Source organism: Watersipora subatra, chromosome 10 (genome assembly GCF_963576615.1).
Source record: "Watersipora subatra chromosome 10, tzWatSuba1.1, whole genome shotgun sequence".
NCBI classification, from domain to species: Eukaryota; Metazoa; Bryozoa; class Gymnolaemata; order Cheilostomatida; family Watersiporidae; genus Watersipora; species Watersipora subatra.
The window spans coordinates 40,501,504-40,528,288 of record NC_088717.1 but is presented as its reverse complement, the minus strand read 5'-3'; the positions used below and the strand labels follow the sequence as shown (position 1 = coordinate 40,528,288).

Sequence of the window (26,785 nt, the reverse complement as noted above, 5' to 3'; positions counted from 1 at the left end):
ATAAGTTAAATCTGAGGCAAGCATACGATTCATTTCTAAAGCCAACAATCTAGAACAAGCATAAATAAGCTAACGAGAACAGAAACAAGGCTAAAATAGGAGAGAAAAATGTAAACGTCTTTCACAGCCATGAGGGAATATTCACCTTAACACACCTGTTAATAATTCGGCCATATTGATTGACATACTGTGGCTCAAAATTATGTGACAAACAAACATAATTATGATGTGTTTTACCCACTTATGTAGGTAGACAGCTAGATAAAACTTACTAGGCGCTATGTGCTACCAATTCGTAATTGGAGTTGGTAAAAGATAGCGCAGCCATAGAAAAGCAAACAAAAATAACGGCAAAGACCAAAAACAACAAAACAAATGCATTATTTTTGTGCTGCATTTTAAACTGTGATTCAGGACAGAGTGTAATTGAATATAGCCAATTATAGCAATCATTTGGTTAATAAATAACCCATTGCTACCCGTGTACATGTTTTATTTCTGATATATGCAATAACTAAAATATTGATCTGAAAAAACGGTTGTTTTCAAATTCAAATATTCGATTCAAAATATAATAATGGAAGAACAGAAAACAACTGTGTAACATTTTAACAAAATATAAAAGATGGCAATATATATTGAGCTGTACAACATCAGAACCACTTACTTCTGGGTTGCCTTATACATGTAATAATAGTCTTGTGGCATGACTGAGGCTAATATTAATAACTCTGTGGTTTAGAAAAAGTCGAATGGAAACTAAATACATATGAATCATGGCCAGGCAGAATAAGAGTAAACAAGAGTGTACAAGAAGGATACTGAGGTTTTGTGAATGCGTTTTTAGAAACTATGTAATTTGAAGATTTTCGTAAACGTATAAAATAATGGTTTAACCATCAAATCAATTGCGTGAAATATAATAAACTGTTGCCTAGATATCTGTTATTGCACATATTCAATGCAATACATCGAACCCTAAGTCTATATTTAAGTTAATAGAGAAGTCAGCGATCAGCTAAGAATTTCCTCCTCAAGGCATCATGCAGCAGCCTTTATTCTGGACATCCTTCCTATAGTATCAACCAGTTATAATATAACAAAAATGCATCTGCCAAAATTTTCATAAGTAAAAAGTATCTGGGTTATAATCACATGCTTTGAGGAGACTAGTAAATGTACTAGATGATCAGCTGCAGATGCGCTGGGCTGACTTTGGGTCATAACGCGCTGGAGTGAACTTTGACTTCAACTCAGCAATGTTGCTTCTAGTCCTACAGAGGCTGCTGTTTAGTCCCATTTCCTGTCACAAAAACAACCTAGTTAAGAGTACTACAAAATCCAAGGCTGTCAGAAGAAAACTGCAAGAAAAACCAGGCAAGAAAGGCAATTTGATAATGAACATTTTGCAAACGCTAAACTTCGTCAAAATGTTAAGCATTTGTTTACAACAATTTTGTTTTTGATATGGTACTTTAATTAATATCTGCCTTTCAATAATACTAATAATAACAATAATAATATCAATAATAATACTATTATAATGATGACAATAATAATAATAACACTAATAATAACCATTTGCAATTAAGTCTTACAATAACTACAGCTTATAGTTTTATATATGAATAATAATTGAAAAATTTAGAGGGATGGAAAATAATGATAAATTACTTTATGCTTTCTGATAAAGTTATCATCCAGTTACTAGTTTCTATCAAAGGCTAATTTCAGCCGTTTGATATTATTTAGTGACAACTAGGAGACCTGTGAGTCATAGTGCAGATTGCTGGGAGACTCAGAGCAGATATGGAATTATCCTATCAGCAGTTTGGACTCTTACAATAGTAATCCCACCCTTTAGTATCCCACAAGCTCGTATAATAGGGTGAAAATAATTGTGATTCAGATTTGTACTTTTATTTAGCAAACAACTCAATCTTATTTTGGGTATGTCTTTCAAAAATTTTACTAATTGCGAGCAAAACTATTTATTTGAGCCAAATTTTGGCAAATCTTCTTTCAGCATTTTAACCAAGTTACTTAGCTGAACAAACAAGAATTCTAACAACTCGAAATGGTTGGTCTACTATTTTGTTTTGTTGGAGTCACAGAAGTTATGAGAGCAAGCTGTCTCTGAGAAGCTGTTTTTATATAATACGTTTTCCGTAAATATTTCTGCTTAAGCCACTTAAATAGTGTTTCTATAGATGGTTTGTAGAGCTTGTGTAAAAGCTACCAAAAGTTGTGTCATGCCATCAACTACTTACACTAGGCAACTGACAGTATCCGCAGAAGACGGCCTATATTCAATCATTAATAGTTCTGGGATTTACAACCAAAACCTCAAAAAGTGACACCAAAACCATGAAATGCAATATTAATAGTATAACTTGTTTATTCGTAGTAAATCTTTCACAACTAAACTATTATTTGCTGGATTTTTTAAGGTAATAATTATGTTTGGTTTTTGTGGTTCTGATAGCTGGTGTGGCTCTTCATTTGTTGATCTCGATGCAACTAACTTACATTCTATTTGTAATGAAAATAAGTATATATACACAATAACAACACACTAACTCAGGGATAGCACACAAACCAACAATATACAAACAACATTTAATCAACACTCTTGCAACACTTTAAAACACTCAAAAAACACTCTAAAATGCTCTAACAACACTCTAACAACACTCTAACAACACTCTAACAACATTCTAACAACACTCTAAAACACTAACAACACTCTAACAACACTCTAACAACACTCTAACAACACTCTAACAACATTCTAACAACACTCTAACAACATTCTAACAACACTCTAACAACACTGTAACAATACACTAGTAGCACTTCAACAACTTACAGCTATCCTCTGGTGTTTACGATGCACCTTGACATATATAAAATTATTGAAAGTATTTGTATAGCTCTATTAGAATTATAATTACTGTATGTCACAGCAATGAAGCTCACACCACCGCATATAAACTAACATGAAATGTTATTTATTTTCTTTTATATGTGGATTTTGACTAGCTAATTATTCTACATTGTGATGGGGAGTGATCAATGTCTAGGGCCAACCACTAGCTGGTTTAGAATGTTTACAACTACTCTACATACCGGTTGGTAAGACTTTGGCCTCTGCTGCCTTCTTTGTACAGCTGCATTTGACTGTGTAGCAAACTCTTCTATTCGAGTCTTTACTATAGATGGTGTCCGCACCGCCGCTGTCTGGAATGCAAGAAACTATCAGTTCATAACAAAACTGAGTAGTTGTGCATTATTATATCATATCTCAATTTTATAATCACTGTTATATTTTCAATTATACTTTAAACTTACTCGTGTGAGACTTCTTCTCATAACTACTGGCTGGCTGGTTTCATCAGAAGTACTCATATCTGAATGAGGTTCAAGCGAAGCTCGGCGGCTGATGGGTGTGGAATGAGGATCTTTGGTAGCAGCGACGTAATGATCATCCCAGTGCTTTACAAGCAGAGATGTCACTCTGTTGAGGCTAGACCGCTGCAACATATATGTAATGTAAATCTCAATTCATTTCAGCTAGTGTAAACTTAATCTTTCAGTGTAAAAAGATTATGATAGTCACTCTCTAGTTTCATAGGGAAGATAACTCTAAATAACAATGACTAGGCTAAAGTAACTCCAGTCTTTACAACCCTTGTAGCAGTGATCAGTAAAATCCATGATTTACCTGAAAACTTTGTGTTACTTAACTTCCTACTTTGAGTAGAATTTTCATATAAAAAGATAAATATTTCCTTTATAATTGTTTCCTTTATAATACTTTCATTGTTAGTGTTACAGTTTTGTATAGATATTCCTGTAGCATAGCGTTTTTACTTTTCCGTAATGAGAGTTGGTTTCTTCGGATGTAATCCTTCGTCGCGGCATAGAATAGTGGCGGTTCCATTTGTGTACCAACTCAGTCATTCGCTCATCTCCAGCAGCACTTGATCGAGGACATAAGCTCGTCTGTCAGACAAATGAATTGAGTACTGATAAAATATCATAAAGGCTTATCTATGACGCTATAAAATGACATATTGATAAGGAAGTTAGATAAAATGTCAGCTCCCAAATAGGTCATACAGAACAGCTGAACAACTCTCATTGGTGTATGTAATCCTTGAACCGAGCCAACAGCATGAAGTGCTAATGTGCATATATTTTTTTAAACGTGGGAAAGAGACAAACTACACATTTGCAAACATTTATAGGATGTTTATATTTATTTCTTTAATTGAAAAATTTGGTTTAATTTGTAGCGACATGCAAGTTGATGGACTTGTAATTAGTAATCCTGCTCGGAGCTCAGCACAGTTTTCTGCTCAATTCTTTATAAAGCTTTCTTTGTAGATGCTAAACAAGTTTCAAGTATGTACTAGTTAGAATGTTACTAAAGTGTTACCAGTGTGAGTATATTGCCAAATTATTTAAGCTGAATGTTTTTGTATCATTGCAAAACATACTATGTCTCCATTGCGACATTTGCAAGAGCTTATCTATAATACACTAAAGCAATTGAATTTTTGAAGGTTTTCGTACCATCAGATAACAGAGTATTGCGAAGGGCACAATCAGAGCAGATTGTTGTCATTACTTAATGTACCAGCAAGGCCTAAGAAGGTCAAACAAAGTGGAAGTACGATTTTTAAATTAAAAATTAACTTACACAACAAAGAATTGCCGTAGATTTTATCAGGTATTAACAGTTTATGTTATGCGTCTCTATTCTGTTTGACTTTCAAAAACTATAGGCAACATAATCACACTTTTGCTTGACCTGAGTGTGACCTTGACCTTAATGTTCCAACTACAATCAAGTTTTGGCAATTTTAATCTCAAAACATTTTGCCAGTCAGATCACCTCAAACAACGAAAACAATCTCAAATGTGAAAAAATATTTATACTTTCTGATAAAATTTACAAAGATTTTGTGTAAATTCATCTTCAAGTCATCTTCAAGTCATCTTCAAGTCATCTTCAAGTCATGATCAAAAATCAAGCTTTGTTAAAATTTGTCAAGTGCCTCATCGTATTCCTTTAAAAAATGTCAAAGATTTTAGGGCAGATATCTTAACATAATTATAATTATGATGAAATGTACCTGTGGCCTTTCTCGATGCTCTCTTTTCGAAGGATGGTAGAACAACTCCCACTTGTTAACTTTCTCCGTCAAATCTATGGAGTTTTCATCAATCTGCAGAATGTTATGTCTATTGAAATAATTAGTTATTCATCTACCTAAACTCATATGGCAATAAATTTCCAAAACACTCTGCGTACGTAATCCTTAATGGCTGAACAAATCATTAGCGTGATTGTATTCTAGTTCTTAGAGTGGGAAATACATTTACCGTTTTAAGATCTGTTACTCTTTTCTCTCCTGAACTCTGATTGGCCAAGCAGTGACCACTAGATTTATAGTGTTGATTCCATTCCATAACTTTTTGATTGATATCTATCTGAAAATAACAACAATTGCAACATTAACAAGTCATTGCTAATTTAAATGTACAATGTACAATGTACAATGTACAATGTACAATGTACAATGGTGTATAAATTGAAGTCATGGAGTAGTCAACACACTTTCAAATAGAAAAGGTTATTTATTTGCGAGCCATTTCTTTATGTCCTTCATTTCAATTCCTAATCATACATTCAGAGTTGCCGAGGGCAAAGTAACAACTGTAAAGTCAGATTGAGGTCGACGTTGAAAGACATTTAGAAATATAGAGAGATAGTAGAGATTGGATTTGTTAAGCTCAATTCCTCGACGCCACATCTGCGCAGTTACAGCTACATGAATGCTTTGGAGAAGTACCTCATCTACAGACAAGTGACAAGTGACATCTACAGACAAGTGACAAGTGACATCTACAGACAAGTGACCATTCATTTTGAAACAGAAGTTCTTTTAATCAATTTTTTTTTTCTCATCAAATATGACAATCGCTAAAAATACATCATAAAAATAATTGATGAATGCTCTCTATATGCACAATAGCTCTGTTAATCAAAGTACAAAGCCCAGTTAGCAAGCAGTGGGCAGGCAGTGAGCAGGCAGTGAGCAGGCAGTGGGCAGGGTATGGCTCACATGAATAATAAATTATTGTAGTCTAAAGGAAAAAAAATGTGAAGGCTCTTGAGTAATGTGTATAAGGAAAAAAACAGTGATTTGCTGATTTATTAAGGTTCATCATGATAAAGGAATATACTATTGATGGTATATTGATTGATTGGTACCATTCGTGATTGATCCCATATTGCAATTTATAGAACCAAAATTAAAAACGGCCAACGGCAATCAGCTGTGATCAGCTGCCATCCATGAAATAGTAAAAAATTAGAATGGTGAGAAATAACTATCACCACAAAACAGATGAACTGGGTCCTTTAACGTTTCCGCATAATACTTTTGTTGACATTACTAGCTGTAGTGGTAGTATTAGTGTGGTACTGTGAGTTTAGAGTACTTTAGCAGTACTAGCTGTGTGGTAGTATCAGTGTGGTACTTCAAGTTTAAAGTACTTTTGCAGTACTAGCTGTAGCAGTAGTATCAGTGTACTGCGAGTTTAGAGTACTTTAGCAGTACTAGCTGTAGTGGTAGTATCAGTGTGGTACTGCAAGTTTAGAATACTTTAGCAGTACTAGCTGTGTGGTAGTATCAGTGTGGTACTGCAAGTTTAAAGTACTTTAGCAGTACTAGCTGTAGTGGTAGTATCAGTGTGGTACTGCGAGTTTAGAGTACTTTAGCAGTACTAGCTGTAGTGGTAGTATCAGTGTGGTACTGTGAGTTTAGGGTACTTTAGCAGTACTAGCTGTAGTGGTAGTATTAATGTGGTACTTCGAGTTTAAAATACATTAGCAGTACTATCGCATCTGAAGGTGGCAACACTCAACAGGGCCATGAGTGAAGACACAACCCTCTGCAACTGGCTCAATGGCTTGAGCAGCTGGTACTGTGACTCAGCACATGCTGATGCAATGCATAATTCAACCCATCTCTCACATGTTCTGCCAGAGCAATCGAGGCAAAAAATGTTTAGTGACGATATCAAAGGATAGCCTGTCAAAATAAATATTCTTTATTGCATCATTTCTAACTAACCTGGGCGGATTCGTGTTGTAATCTATTCGCTTCTGCGGATTCAGCCTACAACAATGATGAGGCACTATGATCATTTGGTAGGGTCTTGAGGCTTGGTAACAGTCAAGAATCCAAAAAGGACAAATCAATGTAAAATAGATAAATTAAAACGCAGTATTCTAAAGCTCCGCACACAAATATGCTTGAATATAAGCAGCTGCAAGCCGATAAAGGTACAACATATATGAGGTATCCATTAAGCGCCTCAATTTAAAGCCTTCAGAACAAAAGTGTAACGACAGTCATGTTCCTTTTGTCTTCGGTATATCATAGAAATGTATCATAGACATAGAAATGTATCATAGACTTGGGTTAATAGCCTATTGAGCTAAAAGTGGTAGAAATTAAAGGTATAATTACATTTTGTTGCTCTTCCTCTTCTTCCTCTGGCAGTTTCTTTCCCTTCCTGTAGTGCTGGTTCCATTCATAAACTTGTTTAGAGAAGGATTTCTGTAAAGTGGCCATAGTTGAAGTTTGAGATATGAACCACATACAGTATGAAACTTTGAACAGTTAACATTTCAATAGCTATAAATATGACTAACTCTGAATCATAAGCTACAGTATTAGCCACTCAAGTTGAAACCCAAATCACTTTTATGGACTTGCAAGGTAACTCAAAGTTGCTGTATGAAATGTTCGAGGTTGGTATTCCGTTCTTAATATTATTGCATACTTCTCATTAGACTATGTTCCTAGTGTACATAAAATGGCTTAGTTCGGGCAGTTCATAAATTACATAATTCTACAAGATTTTTACTAAGTTTTCATACAGTGAAGAGGCGTAGTGACACACCCTTAAATGGGGCTACAATGCCATCATAAAACAGCCATGTCATTCTCATTGCGTGGTGAAAATGACATGTCGTTTTGGAACAGAGCACTGTTCCAGCGCTAGAAGCAAAACAGTGCGATGTTTCAGTGTTGCTGTTTAGAAGCGAAACTTCTGTGCTATGCGCCATCTTTGTGCCATGGGAACAGCCTTGGCAACCAACGGCGCCACACTTGATGCAGTAGCAACACAAGCGCTTGATTAACTAGTGTCAAGGGCATAACACCTTAAGTAGTAGTAGCTTTTTCTTTTCAACGTTCATGGCTTGTTTTGTCCTTCACCTCTTAAAAATACAACCTTGGCATCGTACAACATGATCTGCTTGTCGGCTCAGTTGACTTATTCACATAAGCAGTGTCGGCTCACACCTGTTGCAGACAACCTTTTTTTGGAGATAACCTTTCCTGTGGAAAGCTAATTCCGATATGCAAATGTTATGATTTTTGCCAATTGGAATCAATTCACATATCAAAGGCAAGTTGGCTATTTGTAAGACCAACCTGTATGTTTCGGAATAATTAAGCTATCGAACATCCTGCTATTGAAACGTTGGCATTTGCATGTTTACTCAATGTTGATTTTTCGATATTTGCAAATATCGCTCCATCCCAGTGGTGAAGGCCATACTGAGATAATGGGAGCCGTAGTGGAGGCTGGCTGGTACAGAGGAAGTACAAAAACTAATCCTTGAGCCGGCCATTTGCAAAATGTCAGCGATTATCGCAAGCCAGCAACACACTTGGACAAGGGAAGACAATTCTCACCTATGGAATAAGATTTAAAGATGAACTCATACAAAATTTTAGTGGGTTTAATCAGAAAGTATTGGTGTTTTTTTATCATTTGCAATTGTTTTTGATGTTTGAGTTAGTCTTACTGCCAGGATTGTTTAAGATTAAAATCGACAAAATTGGTTAAAATGCTCAAGTCAAGCGAAAGTGCGATTTTGACGTCACTAGTTTTAAGTTGCCAAGAGACCGACAGAATAGAGATTTGTAAAGCATCAACTTGAACGCAATAGCTGATACCAACTATGGCAATAATAACAACTAGTGATGTCATTTTGCACGTATTTTTCTTCTGAGCGTTCTAACCGCGATCAAGTTTTGTCGGTATTAATCTTTAAACATCCTGACAGTCAGATCACTTGAAACATAAAAAAACAGGTAAATGGTAGAAAAATGTCGATAATTTGACATAAAATCTACAAAAACTTTGTTTAAGTCCATCTTTAAAGAAACACTTCAATATTAAATTCATGTATTATCAGCAGTTGTGTTGAACTTCAATCAGCGATGTGAAAGTACATTAAATGCACATCATAACCATGAGCAAGGGCTCTGTAATTGATCAAAAGTTACTTCTCTAGTTTTATACAGCAGTTCGCCAGTGTCTATTCTCAACTCATCTAAAAGGTGAACTTACACACAATCTTGCATTTTTATAGTTTGAACAGGAATATGCTGTTTGTGACTTATGACATTTTTAAAGTTTAGAATAATCAGTGCGCGACCTTTTCAATAAGCCACTTTTAGTATTATTAGCACTAGGGTTATTGTTATCTTAACAATGCCTTCAGACTGCTCAGTATGCCCTTGAAAGCTTACCTTGGATTTGGGTACATCACAATCTGATTTGGCACTGGCTTCCTTCTCTACCTGCAATCATAAGGTTGAGTGCCAGACAACTTATCTCTAGGACATATTTATGACAGGCAGATAGGAATTGACAAGAAATATTGACAGTCGCTCTAGGGGTTATTAATAGGGCAACTCGCACGATACATGTATTTAACATCTATTTATAACCCCCTACCTTAGCTTCCTTCCTAGCCTTGTTTTTCTTGTTCCAACTTTCTAACTTTTTCGCAAAATCTTTCTAAAATCAAAAACAATTTTAGCTAATTATACAGTTCGCAGCAAAACCATAATAAGCGTACAAAATAATACAAAACCATAATAAGCTTACAGAAATAATACAAAACCACAATAAGCTCACAGAAATAATACAAAACCATAATAAGCTTACAGAAATAATACAAAAAAAGAAGTTAATTACTTGTATCTACGGTAGGTACTTCAAAGAGTAAGCTAGCCAAGGCGAGCGTTGTAAAAACACAGTAAGCTAGTCCGTGGAACCATATTCTGTCAGACATTACTTTGTAAATTAATTACCTTCATCGTGATCTTGCGAGCTTCTTACCGCTACTTCTTTCACAATGTGCACCTAACAACAAAACAACCGGTTCTCCCTTTTAACATGTTTATTTAAAGATAAACTTACGCAAAATTTCTGTACGTTGATATTAGAAAGTATCAGCATTTTTCTAACATTTGAAATTGTTGTTGATGTTTGAGGTGATCTGACTGCCAGGATGTTTCAAGATTAACATTGACAAAACTTTATTATGGTTAAAACGATCAGAAGAAAAATATGTGCAAAATGATGTGACTAGTTGTTATCGTTGCTATAGTTGATATCGGCTATTGCGTTTAAGTTGCAGCGTTACGGTATGTGTTTCTGTTCTGTCAGTCTCTTTGCAACTATAGACGTCGTAATCACACTTTTGTTTGTTGTGAGCATTTCAATCATAACCAAGTTTTGACGATTTTAATCTTGAAACATCCTGGCAGCCAGATCACCTCAAACACCAAAAAAAATGCAAATGATAGAAAAATACTGATATTTTTTGATAAAATCTAAAATTTTGTGTAAATTTTTCTGAAGATCATTCAAGCCATTGGTGAATATTATTGCCTAAGTAAGTAAGAGTCCAGCACGCATAACGGTATTTAGACCGAACTGAATGGCAGTATAAAAGTTGTCCACCACAAAGAACGATCAGGGCAACTCAACTAATGATGTAATGATTTAATGTAAGCCACTACCTTGGTTAAAATCAGATAGACTTCTTGCTATTAATTGAATGAGGCTATCTTATAGGTATTTGCCTTTCCAAGGCCATAAATACATCACCTGCACAGCCATAAATACTGTGAGTAATGACATGTCTTGCAGGTGCTATTTATATCATTTCCCATGGATCAACTTGAGGGTAAAATATAGAGACGGGAAGTCAGCTCACGGTGGTGTGTTAGAAGTTTCCTTAGTATTAAAGTTGGGCTAGTGGCATTGTAGCTTGGTTCTGACTCCCATTTAGCCTAGCAGTTGGTTTTAAGTAGCATTTAGCCTAACACTTACTTGGTATTAACTAGCACTAAGCCTCGCAGTTACTTGGTATTAACTAGCACTTAGCCTAGCAGTTACTTGGTATTGACTAGCACTTAGCGTAGCAGCTACTTGGTTTTGACTAGCACTTAGCCTAACAGTTACTTGGTTTTAACTAGCACTCGGACTAGCAGTTACTTGGTATTGACTAGCACTTAGCCTAGCAGCTACTTGGTTTTGACTAGCACTTAGCCTAACAGTTACTTGGTTTTAACTAGCACTCGGACTAGTAGTTACATGGTATTGACTAGCACTTAGCCTAGCAGCTACTTGGTTTTGACTAGCACTTAGCCTAACAGTTACTTGGTATTAACTAGCACTTAGCCTAGCAGTTACTTGGTATTGACTAGCACTTAGCGTAGCAGGTACTTGGTTTTGACTAGCACTTAGCCTAACAGTTACTTGGTATTAACTAGCACTTAGTTTAGCAGTTACTTGGTATTGACTAGCACTTAGCGTAGCGGGTACTTGGTTTTGACTAGCACTTAGCCTAAAAGTTACTTGGTTTTAACTAGCACTCGGACTAGCAGTTACTTGGAATTGACTAGCACTTAGCGTAGCAGGTACTTGGTTTTGACTAGCACTTAGCCTAACAGTTACTTGGTATTAACTAGCACTTAGTTTAGCAGTTACTTGGTATTGACTAGCACTTAGCGTAGCAGGTACTTGGTTTTGACTAGCACTTAGCCTAAAAGTTACTTGGTTTTAACTAGCACTCGGACTAGCAGTTACTTGGAATTGACTAGCACTTAGCGTAGCAGCTACTTGGTATTAACTAGCACTCACCAGCAGTTACTTGGTAGTGACGAGGGTCACATAGATAGATATATCGCGAAATAAAATTTTGTATATATATAGTCCGACCACAGTTTCCGTATGCAATCCATCCAAAAAGACTGGCCAAAATGTGAGTAGTTGGAATTCCAAAACAATTTTTTCTATTTCAAATAATGCAAAAAGTTTACATTCCTTACAACACTAAAAAGCAACACTTTGAAGTGTTTTTACATTATTTTGTCCTGTAAACTGTATACTTAAAATGAATGTAATATATAACATACGCTGAATTTCTCATATATGCTCTATTAATAGCTTGAGAATGTAGCCTACTACTGTATCTGCAGCAACTCATCTCTAGCCTTCCTCTCTTGTTCGTGTTTCGAAATGACTTGCGCTTTTTACTTTGGTAAAAGATAAAATGAAATAAAACACTAACTCACTACACAAAACACCAAATACAAAATACAGTATTTCATGAATGACACCGAACACATCTGCACACAATGGCTGAATATCGAAGATAGCAAAAGCGAAAGTAAGGGAGAAAGATAGAGAATAAGGGAAAAAGAGAGAAAATAAGGGAGAAAGAGAGAAAATAAGGGAGAAAGAGAGAAATACAAGAAGAGAAAGACAAACAGAAAGAGAATGAGAAAAAGGAAAGACGGTTGGTAACTGAACTGCTTCTTCTCGTTTCCTTCCCTCACCTCGAAGGTATACAAGTTTAAAGGTTTAGTTTAATCTCAGATTTGTTCAGGTCTGAGACTTTTAAAACTGTTGTTAGGCTGCTCTAACATAAATATATACATAAAGGATAAGCATAGCTGTCTTCTCAACCAGCTTAAAGTGCCCCATTGGCTGTATAGCGCCTACTTTTATTATCATTTTTAACTTTAAATTCACTTATTCATATTATTAGTAAAGCCTTAGTGTTTTATATATTTTATATGTATTATTATGATGGATTCTATTTTGCATGTTAAAACAATAGCTTCACTATTTGCTACTACTAGTTGCACGACATTGTTCGTGTACCAAAACGATTAGCTGCATTACCTGAGATACTGAGAAATGTCCTGATAGTGCAAGTTAAGTCAGAGTGCCAGAGAGCAAATGCTCAGCAATCACCCAGCATTGTTGTGTAGTTACATGATTGCATGGCTTTGTTTACAACGCGGCAGGATAATTACTGCCCGATAGCGTTGACTGCATTTATCAAGCTTTGCTGAAGTTAAGAAACATGCCCTGATGTAAGGGCCGACATACATGCTGGTACGTAAACAGATTGCTATAATCATAACTATAAACAACCACAAGCCAGCATACCTATAGAGTTATGAATGTATGATGAGCCGAATTATGATTAAACTCCTTGACAACTTACTGAAAATAGGACAAAAACTTGCTTTGACAGTTGAAGTGCGTCCATTTGTCCAAACTTGTCATTACAATGTAGCTACTCTAGCCTAAGCTTTTAATTAGACTAGACAAATTGTAATTGAATTTTACTTCAGTTGGCAGTTTTAGTCGAATTTTAGTTGACTTTTAGCCGAGTTTTAGCCAACTTTTAGCAAATCTTTCACACCTGTATGGCTGAATTCTTTAAAAAACCAACCGTACAGATGGGAGAAAGATTTGCTGCGAGAGATTTGCTGTGAAAATTTAACAGTAGCAACAAGACGATTAATGTTTGGCTGTTAATATAACATTAGTTTTACTCCAACATCCTCTTGGCGGTGGTTATGAACTTTTCGAAACAGTTATTGTTAGACTTCAGATATCTATGTGACCTCTGTGACCCCTATAAAGCTACCTACTAAATTTGTTGCGTTGCGTTGCGTTAATAAATTTTTCACGAAATAGCTCACTCAAGCAAAACCAGAGAAAAACACTTTATAATTTATATATGCAGTTTTTGTGATTTACAGTCTAGTAAAAATATAGCCTTTTTCTGACAGTTTAAAGAATAATCAGTTAACCAAAAATATGTGTGACTAGTCAAGAGAGGAACAACAATGAGACAAATATGGACTGAAACTAGACTAGAACTACCAAACGGTTTTTTTATATTACACAAAAATGTTAGCTACAAACCAACACATTTTAACAACATTCGGTTAACAATCAACCATTTTGTTGTCCGATTATAAAACGCACTATCCTTAACCTTTTAGGGTCTTTCCAAATATAAAAATATTGTAAGGGTCATCTAAATACTTGCCCGTTTTTGTCATGCGCTAGTAAAATAGTGCTTTTTATCTGAGTACAGCTTTTTTTGTGGCTACTGCATATGGTCAAAAGTTCAACCACCACCATTTCGTTGTAATTTTTATTGATATTTTTATGCACATTTGTCAGTCAGTATAACATCACCTTTCTATATGTAAACCAGTCAGTATAACATCACCTCTCTATATGTAAACCAGTCAGTATAACATCACCTCTCTATATGTAAACCAGTCAGTATAACATCACCTCTCTATATGTAAACCAGTCAGTATAACATCACCTTTCTATATGTAAACCAGTCAGTATAACATCACCTTTCTATATGTAAACCAGTCAGTATAACATCACATTTCTATATGTAAACCAGTCAGTATAACATCACCTTTCTATATGTAAACCAGTCGGTATAACATCATCTTTCTATATGTAAACCAGTCGGTATAACATCACCTTTTTATATGTAAACCAGTCAGTATAACATCACCTTTCTATATGTAAACCAGTCAGTATAACATCACCTCTCTATATGTAAACCAGTCGGTATAACATCACCTTTCTATATGTAAACCAGTCAGTATAACATCACCTCACTATATGTAAACCTAAAATGTGAACCAGTGAGTCAACAAATAATTCTAAAGTTAAAACCTACTAAAAACGATATCGCCGCTACTAACACAGCGAGTAAAAAACACAGCGTTTGTATTTTTAAATTAATCTATGCGCAAATGCAACCAAACTGACAACGCTGGTGATGCGCATCAACACACTCTGGGGGTATGCTATAATTTATTCATCTATCAATCAGAAATTTCAAGCTTCTTATCAGTTATGGTTTGACTGTGTACGGTTGTATGAAGGGCTGATCTGTATAATGAGTCAGGCGATTGCGTATAGTGGAGTGACAATCTGTCCGTATTCATACAGATGCCTTTCTATCACCATTAGTACCACTCTTTCCTAGTACTTCTATTGAAAAGTATACCTTTCTATAATTTACCATTGTGACAGAATGCTTTCAGACACCCTCCATAATCTACCATTGTGATATAACGCTTTCAAACACCCTCCATAATCTACCATTGTGATATAATGCTTTCAAACACCCTCCATAATCTACCATTGTATTATAATGCTTTCAGAAACTTCATAATTTACCATTGTGAGAGAATGCTTTCGGGCACCCTCCATATGCTACCATTGTGAGAGGATGCTTTTAGACAGACCTCCATAAGTTACCTTTGTGAGATGATGCTTTCAGACACCCTCTATAAGTTATCATTGTGAGAGAATGCTTTAAAACATCTCTTCTCACAAGAATTACGCTACTTTCCACATGACTCTCGCTTTAGACTCCTCAAAAAATTTGTTCTGGCTTTTTAGACCAAGCAAGTCCTTGGCAGCTAAAATTGGCCCCAATAACCAAAACACTATATTTGTTATCAGGCAGCTGCTCAGCCATGGAATATCTGCTGACATGGTATATAAGACAATTTCTTACCCGTTATGTTTGTTTAGATAAACCTTCTTTCAAATGCATGATGCACCGAAGCACGCCTCATTTTGAAAACGCTCATCTGGGTAGTCTAACCCTCATTCCCTAGGGTTAAACCACTCAACCTGGTTGCATATTTTTTGCAACGTGTCAACCCTGGTTTAATCTTCATGGAGATCTGCCTCTCACTCAACTCACATCATCATAGTTTAACTTTTCACCCTGGCCATACTTACCTTTACATTTATTACAATTGGGGTAGTCGTGTTGTCTAGAGTCTGCATAACATAGTGAAAGGAACGCTCTGTGTACCGCCCACAGAATACTCATCAATGCCCTGGCTACCAGGTTGACTACCTACATGACAACACACTCGAGATCATTGGCTCGGCTAAACCCAAATCCGTGTGAATAACTTGCTGAACCTGAGTAAGCCAGACAGACCAGGTCAGTGCAATATGCTTAACTCCTCTCGTGGCTATTACTAGCCCATTCGTCAGGAGTAAGAAGAAATCCGCTGGTTAGATTATGTTCATGTCTTCAAACTTTGAATCAAATCGATCGCCCAAGTAGCCCAAATTCAGATCATTGCCGTATCAACCAGTTCAAGTTTGAATTGCTACTAAAATTATATAATTTTAACTATATATATTTAGTTACTGTTACTACTACTAGTTACTATTACCAGTTACTAATACTAGCAGTAGTAACAGGTGATAGTACTATTAATAATAGTTACTATAACCAGTTACTACTACTAGTTACTATTACCAGTTACTAATACTAGCAGTAGTAACAGGTGATAGTACTATTAATAATAGTTACTATAACCAGTTACTACTACTAGTTACTATTACCAGTTACTATTACTATTACGAGCAGTAGTAACTGGTAAGGCCTAATAGTAAATACTACTAATAATAGTTACTATAACCAATTACTACAACTAGTTACTATTATCAGTTAGCTATAACAACCAGGCGCTGGTATTAGGTCTTTGTTAAGAGACAGAAGGTTGTTATTGCGTTCATCATAGTTATATAATAATAGTATTATCAATATTATTAATGCTATTATTACTGTTTTTACCGTGGAAGTTTCCCAGCTTGTGTTAATAATTATTCTGCTATCCTTGGATTTAGAACGGCAGCTCTTTTTTATTGAGTTTGTCAATTCAGTTACGATAGTTGGCTAGATGTTGTTTAGCCGTGTCGGGTTAATGTTGTTCATATTACTATTATCATTGTTATTGTCATTGTAGCAAGAAAGTTTTAATCACAATGCTAGTATTAGTGAATTGAATTGATCAGATTTTAGCTAAAAATGAAAGCAGCTATTTACTACTGAAACTACGTGTATTATTATTACTATCACTTAGACAAAATTTGCACATTTGTGCCGCCGATGTAGTAACTAAAAAACCAGAAAAAGTGTTTTCTTATATATCAGACTGTAATGGGGTGATGTTACTAATTTGAAACTAACTTTCATTCAGCTTGTTTAATTGACAAAATTATTTATATGACCAATCTGTGACTAGCAGCTGATCCAACACCTTGGGAAAATTGTTAACAACATAAAACACTACATTTAAGCCAAAGAGCAGTAACTTACTTGGAGGCCCCTATAACAGAACTTGAAGATCAACAATCTCCTTTGCCACGATGCTCTCTTAACGTCTCTCAAGATATGCCGCTTCTGGAAGTAGTGGTTTAATCAGATATGTTGTATCACCATAGCAACCCCCTACCAATATATTTCTCTCTGCCAATTGACGCTTCAATTATGATTGTGTATGAGAAAAGAAGTGACGACAATATGTTGCCCCATCGAAAGATAAAATAAATGAGACCAAAGCAAAATTGTTGAGATTTAGATAGAGATATGTAGCACGCCCCTTATAAATAGAAACTGGGTAGGATTCCGCAAGACTCTGTGAAGTGTCACGAAGAGGCTATCTTATCAGTTGGAGTAACATGGATGTCAGTGTCATCCCTGGCATGGGAGGGCAGGTGACTAAAATACCTACACTATTCGGAAGTATGTCACCGCGGAATTGCTTGCTGATAAAGTGACGACAGTTAAATGGATTTTCGTTTGCTTGTTTGACGATGTGGTTTGAATCAGCTGTTTGTTTAGGCTTCTTTTATCGTCACTTCTGTGTACGACAACAAAAAACATTATAGCTATTGTTGTAGATATTACATTTCCGTGGAAATTTAAACGGAGTGCAAGTAGACTAATCTCTGGACAGATAACAAGACTGTTGTACACAGTAATCAAAGTTAGAGTATAAACATCATGTCTGACTCATCAGCTGTCAAACGTGATGAAGTTCATGTAGCGGGCTATAAGCTTGACTCACACCAAGGACACCCTGTTGAGATTTCATCTAGGTTAAAATCATACTAAACTACCATTTATATGGACTCAATTATGAACTCAATTTTTAATAATTAAATTGCAACTTAACCCTGTGCAAAAAAAACCTTAAATGGTGTTGCAATGCCCAGCACCCTCGGCCTACCCCTGGCTGGCTCTTACTAAGGTTGCCCAATGAGTGCAGGTGGTGAAGGGAAACCTTAGAGAGATAAATAATCAGCCAATGATATTATTAAAAAGCGTTCTATCACGTCACGCAAACCATTAATAAATTTAACAAAGATATATAATTAATGAGCAAATAAGTCCAGTCTCTGCTCAGCTACAGCACGAGGAATACAAAAAAATTCCACTGCACATTCTATGCATGAATATATGAGATCGAGAGCGGTTTAGCATAATGCATGAGCAAATCTAACATGTAGTGTATGAAGAAGTGTACTATGTAGTGTATGAAGAAGTGTTCTATGTAGTGTATGAAGAAGTGTACCATGTAGTGTATGAAGAAGTGTACCATGTAGTGTATGAAGAAGTGTACTATGTAGTGTATGAAGAAGTGTACCATGTAGTGTATGAAGAAGTGTTCTATGTAGTGTATGAAGAAGTGTACTATGTAGTGTATGAAGAAGTGTACTATGTAGTGTATGAAGAAGTGTACCATGTAGTGTATGAAGAAGTGTACCATGTAGTGTATGAAGAAGTGTTCTATGTAGTGTATGAAGAAGTGTACCATGTAGTGTATGAAGAAGTGTACCATGTAGTGTATGAAGAAGTGTTCTATGTAGTGTATGAAGAAGTGTACCATGTAGTGTATGAAGAAGTGTACCATGTAGTGTATGAAGAAGTGTACCATGTAGTGTATGAAGAAGTGTTCTATGTAGTGTATGAAGAAGTGTACCATGTAGTGTATGAAGAAGTGTACCATGTAGTGTATGCAGAAGTGTACTATGTAGTGTATGAAGAAGTGTTCTATGTAGTGTATGAAGAAGTGTACCATGTAGTGTATGAAGAAGTGTTCTATGTAGTGTATGAAGAAGTGTACCATGTAGTGTATGAAGAAGTGTACCATGTAGTGTATGAAGAAGTGTTCTATGTAGTGTATGAAGAAGTGTACCATGTAGTGTATGAAGAAGTGTACCATGTAGTGTATGAAGAAGTGTACCATGTAGTGTATGAAGAAGTGTACCATGTAGTGTATGAAGAAGTGTTCTATGTAGTGTATGAAGAAGTGTACCATGTAGTGTATGAAGAAGTGTACCATGTAGTGTATGAAGAAGTGTACCATGTAGTGTATGAAAAAGTGTACCATGTAGTGTATGAAGAAGTGTACCATGTAGTGTATGCAGAATTGTCTAGTGCATATACAAAAAACTATGATTTCTTATGAGAATAACTGTATGTGTACTGTACTAATGGCTATAACATATACTGTATAATAGTTGTTTAGCGTATCATTTGGACTTTGGAGCCATATATCATATTGTGTCAATTGCTGTGTAGGTAGAGTACACCATTTAGAACTGTGTAGGATGTTGCACATCTTACTGAACTAGATGCTGTTCAGTATACTAAGGCAGAGATATATACTTGTTTACAAATGAAGCTGTGTAAAAGGTTCGTGACATACTATTTTTAGTACCAGACACTTCGCTGCGTTTGCTCAAAGATCAATAGTGTAGTTTTACATGAATGTTAGATCATTTCTTAACCGAACCGCAATACTCATACTTTTACAAATCTAGAACCAAGGAATAAATGGAAACTTTAGTATACTCATCCATCTAGGCCAGTGGTTCATAGACTTCGTTCATAACCCAATCAAACCCTGTGGAGTTGGTGTGTCTGTCTAAGAAAGGTGGAGGTCTATTAACGGCAACCGCAGAAGTCGCACTGACTTGCAAGGTCGTGTCTTTATGAAAAAATATGTATTTTGTTGTGAATTCATGCATTATATTAGTTTTGCCTATTGAATACAGTGATATTGATACACAGTTCATCGTGTGCATCAATAAAACATACATATGTATTGAATGTGAAGAAAGACATATTTATTTTATTAATAAAGAATGGTTTGGTAAAAGTGCATATGAAACCGGTGTGATTCAATATGTCTAACAAGGTTGAGAACCACTGATCTAGACCTAAGTTCATCGCTATGGTGCCCCACTTTAAATATGACCAGCAACTCATGGTGTTGTGTCGCCAAGGATATTTATTAAGAATTAATTTTTAAGCAACTCATAACTGAGAGTGTCTGAAAATTGTATTATCTTGTTCTAAAAAGAAAGGAAATGAAAATATGAAACAATAAGTGATATGATGTATTGTATCTGTTGACTAGAATCTCACCCTATATGAGCTACTACATTATATTCAAGTTTCCCGTTACTCCTTCCAAGAGTTGACAATCTGTTTAGGATAATCTGCTTTTAATCCAGGTCGTGTCTGCCGCAATGTTGGCTGATAAAAAATATGTTACTCACTAAAGTTGGTAAGTTCAGAAAGCTTTAAGTGATAAACTTTGCTCATTGCTAGCAACTAGCTAGTCATTTAGACCTATCTAGCTAGTCATCTATCAAGAAAAGCATGAGAAAATGTCGACGCATTGTCTAGGCTTGTATCAGAGCTTATGAATGCTAAATCAGTCGCTTTACAGGTATGACCAATTGTAAAAGCTTTTACAGTTAGAAATATAGTTTTTGATCGAATCTGACCTTATTGATGGTATACACCTAATGACCTTGTCTTTCAATAGCAAATATGTTACTATTTGTAGTAATTTTACTACTGTAGTATTTAATACTACAGTCATGAGTGAAATAAACTGAACCCCTTTGTTGGAAAACTAGAATTCTAATTTACAAGGTTGCTACTCATTGTGAACTTAATCAATAGTCATAAATTATATATTAAATTAATTCCCATTTTGTCCTGATTTAAAATATGTAAACCAAACATCTGTAAGATTATGCTTTTGAATAATTATGTAGTGTAAATTCTGAAGATTCCATGTGTTTAATGGTTGAAAATAATCTATAAAGATATGATCACACCACATATATTTTTACTTGCTTATTGCTAGTCATATGTGTGGATAGAGTTTTTGAGACTATATGAAGGGTTAGATAATTCACAAGGTCATAGGGAATATGCTAAGTGAGCTTTCCGTACCTCAAACCAAATTTTTCAAATACCTGTAATAGACCCACTGCTGAAGTAATAACTTCTTTAACAGTTTTCTAATCGTCAAAGAACCCAAATCATCACAACTGACTTTGGAATTTTTGATTTGGAGATAATGTAGTTGAGAGTAGATGTAGATCATTGAACAGAATTAGTCTACTTCTAGGTGCAACATTTATAATATTGCAACATTTTATGTTACTCTTTCCATATCATTGTAATCAGAAATCTGTGACAGGCTTATCAAATTGCAGCAATTTTTACTACCGTGTGGCAGGTTGGACAACCGCCAACTAAGGTTTTGTAATGTTTTGCATAAAACCATAAGCTATTCGAAGAATAAGGAAGCAATGTGTCATATACTGTAAGAGCAAAAGAGATAGATAACAATTCCTGCAATTTGAGAGATATTTCATGCTTGCTAAGAAAATCACAATACTAAGAAACGTTGTAGGTGTGACAGCACAATATTGAGGAGCGAAAAACAATCTTTAGTTATTACAAGAATGATCAGGGAGTAGCAGCAGTAGAGCTGTCAGAGAGTATGCAAATAGAGCAACAATGAAGAGAAGATGTAAACGAAGCAGGAAGATTAACAATGGAACATACATGTACACTAAAATAAAAATGAGCTGATGTAAGAGAGTATAGCGGCAGCAATGAACGTAGCGACGGCGACAAACGTAGCGGCGGCGACGAACGTAGCAGCGGCGACGAATGTAGCGGCGGCGATGAACGTAGCGGCAGCACTGAACATAGCGGTAGCACTGAACATAGTGGCAGCAATGAACATAGCGGCAGCAATGAACGTATTGGCAGCGATGAACGTAGCGGCAGCGATGAACTTAGCGGCAACGATAAACGTAGCGGCAGCGATGAACGTAGCGGCAACGATGAACATAGCGGCAGCGATGAACGTAGTGGCAGCGATGAACGTAGCAGCAGCGATGAACGTAGCGGCAGCATTGAATGTAGCGGCAGGGTTGAACATAACGGTAACATTGAACATAATGGCAGCAATCAATGTAGTGGCAGCAATGAACATGGTGGCAGCGATGAACATAACGGCAGCATTGCTAAAGCCTGGTTCCCATATAGATTGCGAGACTCCGCTGGTGATATTGCGCAGCAAGACGCTTGCGACGCTAGGCTCGGCGGCTAATGTTCACATAATGCTGCATCGCTGCTAATAACGGCATAAAAATTTTTGCTCACCATGGCGTTTCTATAATGCTGACCTTCACCTGTACAGTGCATTTCGGGAAGGTTTTGCCTGCGGCTCTTCGCAAAATTTGAACAGCGCTAAACTCTTGCGTTGTCACCGACAACTTTCGGTATCCTTGGTGGAATGCGTAGGTTCTCATTTCACAGCTAATAGCCTCCAGTGTTGTCGCCGGTGCTTTTCGACGTATTTGGGAACCAGGCTTTAGTCCCGCTTTAGTGTCCTCATTCAAACTTTCCGGTAAAAATGGCCTTTGAATATGATCAGCACTACTGATCTACAGACCAAGAATATGTGTATTTATTGCTTGCCCACAACAGCGACAACAGCTATGTAAAGTGTAGCGATTATAAAAACAATTACTAACCCTTACAGTGAACGCATTAACTATTACATTTTCAACCAAGAATCACAAATATGAAACACCTAGTTACACAACAAAATTATGCAGATTCTGGTTTTTATATCTGGTGCTAGATGTACGAGGAGTAAATCTTTTTCAAAATGGTTGTTGAAGTCCTACTGATTACAGGTTGCACTGCAATATTAGGGGCTGTAATCTCTTATTGAACTCTATGAATGCCAGTCTGTCACTCAACGCTTCATATCGCCCTGATACCCTAGGACACTTAAGTATTCGCGGCATCTAACTTTCGCGTTTTCGCGGAGTCATCATCACGCGAAAAATTCATGCGCGAAACTAAACTATCATAACGAACTAGCGAAAATTCGAAATTAAATAGCTATGTTCTACACAGGCCTGTATTCACTGGTTGCAAGTCGGGGGCTAATGTTAGACGACTAGTTATGAACATCTGGGGTGTGGAGAAGGAGGGGGGGTGCTGTAAGCTCCCAACAGGTTTCTCTTATGTAAGGCCTCAGCCGGGCCTCTCACGTGAAGTTTTAAAAAATTTTATTGGCAAGTATCAACATTTTTCTATTTTTTGAGATTTGCTTTGTTTTAGCTGATGTGACTGACAAAACGTTTTAAAATTAAAACAGGCAAAACTTGTATGCAGTTAAAAAGCTCAGAAAGAAGACATCTTTTTTTTTAAGCGTTTTAACAAAGATCATTTTTGCCGATTTTATTTCAAGTTCATTAAGTAGGATATGGGCAAGCAGATGTTTGCTAAAACTTGATATTTTGCAAACCTTTATAAAAGTCGTTAACAAGAATATTTTGCCGCTGATGAAGATAATAATGACGCCTAAGAACTACTAAAAGTTGATGTTTGTATCTATGGCTTCGAATAAAGTGATATTCTACAGCGATAAAAACCTTTCTATAGCCGTTGGACTATGAAATTCCTAAAAAGTTGGGGCGTCTTAGCCGGCCAGCTGTCCAAGGGAATACGGCCCTGTAGTTCATTGATATCCACAACAAAATCGTGATATTAGAAATGCAGATAATTTTGTGTGTGATTGAGCTCATTGGGAAATTTCTAGTAAATTCGTTAATACACCGAATGAGCAGCATGGCAAAGCAAATTAAGATAACAATTTTTTTTGGAAAAGCCAAGACAAACGAAGAAGATGATGATATCAGTTTAGTCACCGAATTTGTAACTGATGAGGATGAAAGTTTGGTAGGTGAAGTCATACAATTAAATAATACTTATTGTAGTGATGAATTTTACTGCCAACCAAAACCTATAACAACCCTCACCAGGTCCAACCATGTTATACAGTTCTGGTTGTGATGTTGGTTGTTATCTATTTTCTTTTTTATGAGACATGTACTGTATTTGATTTTTTTTAAATTTGAAATATTGTGAACTCAAAACGTGCCATGGCCATCGCTTGCTATAAATACTTGAGATCTAATATTGGTACTATATCGGTCACGACGGAAAGGACCGAGACGTCATTGATAGTCCAAGAAACAAATGGCAGCAAGCGATCACGTTGAATTATCGATTTCTGCCATACATTTATACCTGCGGGTTACAAATACAAACTAGTCGCAAATATAAAAACTTTTTTTACTAGAGGACCGGACCTGAGGAATCTAATTTGTTTGTTCCACTGTATTTATTTTCACATCACTATATTTTCGCACTCTTCAGAGCTGCGAAAATAAGTTGCAGCGAAATTTTACTCTGTGTGCTACTCACGAAACTAAATACTAGCGAAATATAAGTGTCCTAGGGTAAATCCTAACATTACCGCAGACACAAAGGTATCACCAGTAAACATGCGGATAACAAACAGTAACAACTCATTAACCAATAGTATTCAAGCAATTAGCAAGACATGTAATGCTAACCAAAAGGTAAACGACGCACTTACGTAGAAACACAAATATTCCTAGCAACAAGCTTTAGCAGTTGGAAAACAAAATCAAAAAATTTACTTCTGGAACAGTTTTATTTTAAAATTCGTTACAAGTGGTAGAAGCTGAAAACTACAATATTTTGTGGAAGACGAAACAGTGTGAGTGCTTACAACTTATCACAGATCTTACGCAATTAAACTCTTTTAAGCAGATTTTATACAGCAAGGCTCTTTTAAGCAACTCCTATTATACAGTTAAACATTTTTAAGTAGCTCTTGTGCGGTTAGATCCTCGCAAGCAGCTCTTATACAATTAGACACTTTTTAACAGCTTCTGTACAGTTAAACCCTTTTAAATAGCCTGGTACAGTTAAACCCTTTTAAGCAACTTTTATACAGATGCACACTTTTTAACAGTTTATGTACAGCTTCTCAATTAGACTTTTTAGGCAGCTTGGGTACAGTTAGGCTTTTTTAGGCAGCTTGGGCACAGTTGGACACTCTTTAGCTGGAGTTATTTGAGTTTTTGCCTATAATCTTGCATGGTATTAACTCAACTAGACGCATATATCAGATAGTCTCAAAAACTATAAAGATATCGCTCAAAGCTCCATTTTTTATGATTAAATGGAACATTATCTCTATCTTTAACATGGAAAAACTGATGAAGACAGTTTACATCTAAAATTTATGTAGCTGTTTTTAAAAATTATGTTCGCTAGTTTAAATAACATACATTATTTATGGTGAAAAATTAACATCAGACAAAATGCCATTTATAGCTTTACGCCTCATCAACACTCCTGTAACTGTCAGAAAACTCTAAGTAAGCTGTTGGAAGGTTGCTAGTGAGATTCTAAACCAGCTATTAAAGATGTGAGTTGAAATGATACCACCCTTACTTACAGTATGGAACTACGTCTATACTCACAGTGAAGTGTTGTAGTTCCTGTTTAGTCAGCTTCAAATGTAGTGCATCAAATATAAATTTTCAAACACAAGTCGTTCCGATCAATTCTGTGAGTGAAGGAGGCTTCAATAATCCTTATGCAATAACTCCGTGTCTAGCGCAAAGAGGAAGCGGGCAGGAAATCCTTCGAGGCGATGTGACCTTTAAGTGTGTAGTGAACAGACTGTCACTCACGGTCAACTGTCGACTCAATCTAACAACTATAGAGTCATAAATATAACTTGTTAGCGATAAGTAGAATTAATAGCTATAGCCTGTAGCCATATACAACAATGACAACTCATTCTGGCCACCGCAAAACAAATATTTATGTTCATTCTATAATACGTTAGCTTGCAGTGTTGGATTATATCAAATACTGCTACAATTGTAATAAACAAAGGGCCTCATTCAGTCTATTCAGCAGGTGTCCATTAGAGGAAAAGTCAATGAAGCTGCCAGCAGCCCAGCATATCTCAATTCACTGTAGCAGCCAGCAAGGGAATTCAGGGTTTGAAATTATATTATTAACGAAATACCAGCAAAAAATCTGTAGTTATGGTCAATAATCAAACCTACGCTACCTTGTTTGTGTCCAAGTTTCTATACTCATGCTTCAAGTAATGTGTTCACACTAAATTCTAGTCCTTGATATAGACTTATTTGTCCCACTAAATTCTAGTCCTTGATATGGATTTATTTGTCACACTAAATTCTAATCCTTGATACGGACTTATTTGTCCCACTAAATTCTAGTCCTTGATATGGATTTATTTGTCACACTAAATTCTAGTCCTTGATATGGATTTATTTGTCACACTAAATTCTAATCCTTGATATGGACCTATTTGCCACACTAAATACTCATCCTTGATATGGATTTATTTGTCACACTAAATTCTAGTCCTTGACATGGACTTATTTGTCCCACTAAATTCTAGTCCTTGATATAGACTTATTTGTCACACTAAATTCTAGTCCTTGATATAGACTTATTTGTCCCACTAAATTCTAATCCTTGATATGG

At 36.0% G+C, this 26,785-nt stretch overlaps 2 protein-coding genes across 3 annotated transcripts; both read right to left on the bottom strand.

The window, feature by feature from the left end:
• Positions 1-476: 476 nt before the first annotated feature.
• Positions 477-25,779, bottom strand: LOC137406188 (uncharacterized). 2 transcript variants are annotated; one of them, XM_068092722.1, is made up of 12 exons: positions 25,741-25,779; positions 10,194-10,245; positions 9,835-9,897; positions 9,627-9,677; positions 7,548-7,637; positions 7,149-7,193; positions 5,392-5,499; positions 5,142-5,234; positions 3,874-4,005; positions 3,352-3,534; positions 3,130-3,240; positions 477-1,303 (listed from the first exon to the last, which is right to left on the bottom strand). In XM_068092722.1, exons 2-12 carry the CDS (start codon positions 10,197-10,199, stop codon positions 1,190-1,192), a joined length of 996 nt encoding a protein of 331 aa, XP_067948823.1. In that variant the 5' UTR covers positions 10,200-10,245; positions 25,741-25,779; the 3' UTR covers positions 477-1,189. The 2 variants fall into 2 exon arrangements, with proteins under 2 accessions (XP_067948823.1, XP_067948822.1); XM_068092721.1 differs by lacking the exon at positions 25,741-25,779 and adding an exon at positions 17,363-17,494.
• Positions 18,492-19,415, bottom strand: LOC137407073 (uncharacterized). Its single transcript, XM_068093679.1, has one exon. It carries the CDS (start codon positions 19,413-19,415, stop codon positions 18,492-18,494), a length of 924 nt encoding a protein of 307 aa, XP_067949780.1.
• Positions 25,780-26,785: the final 1,006 nt, after the last annotated feature.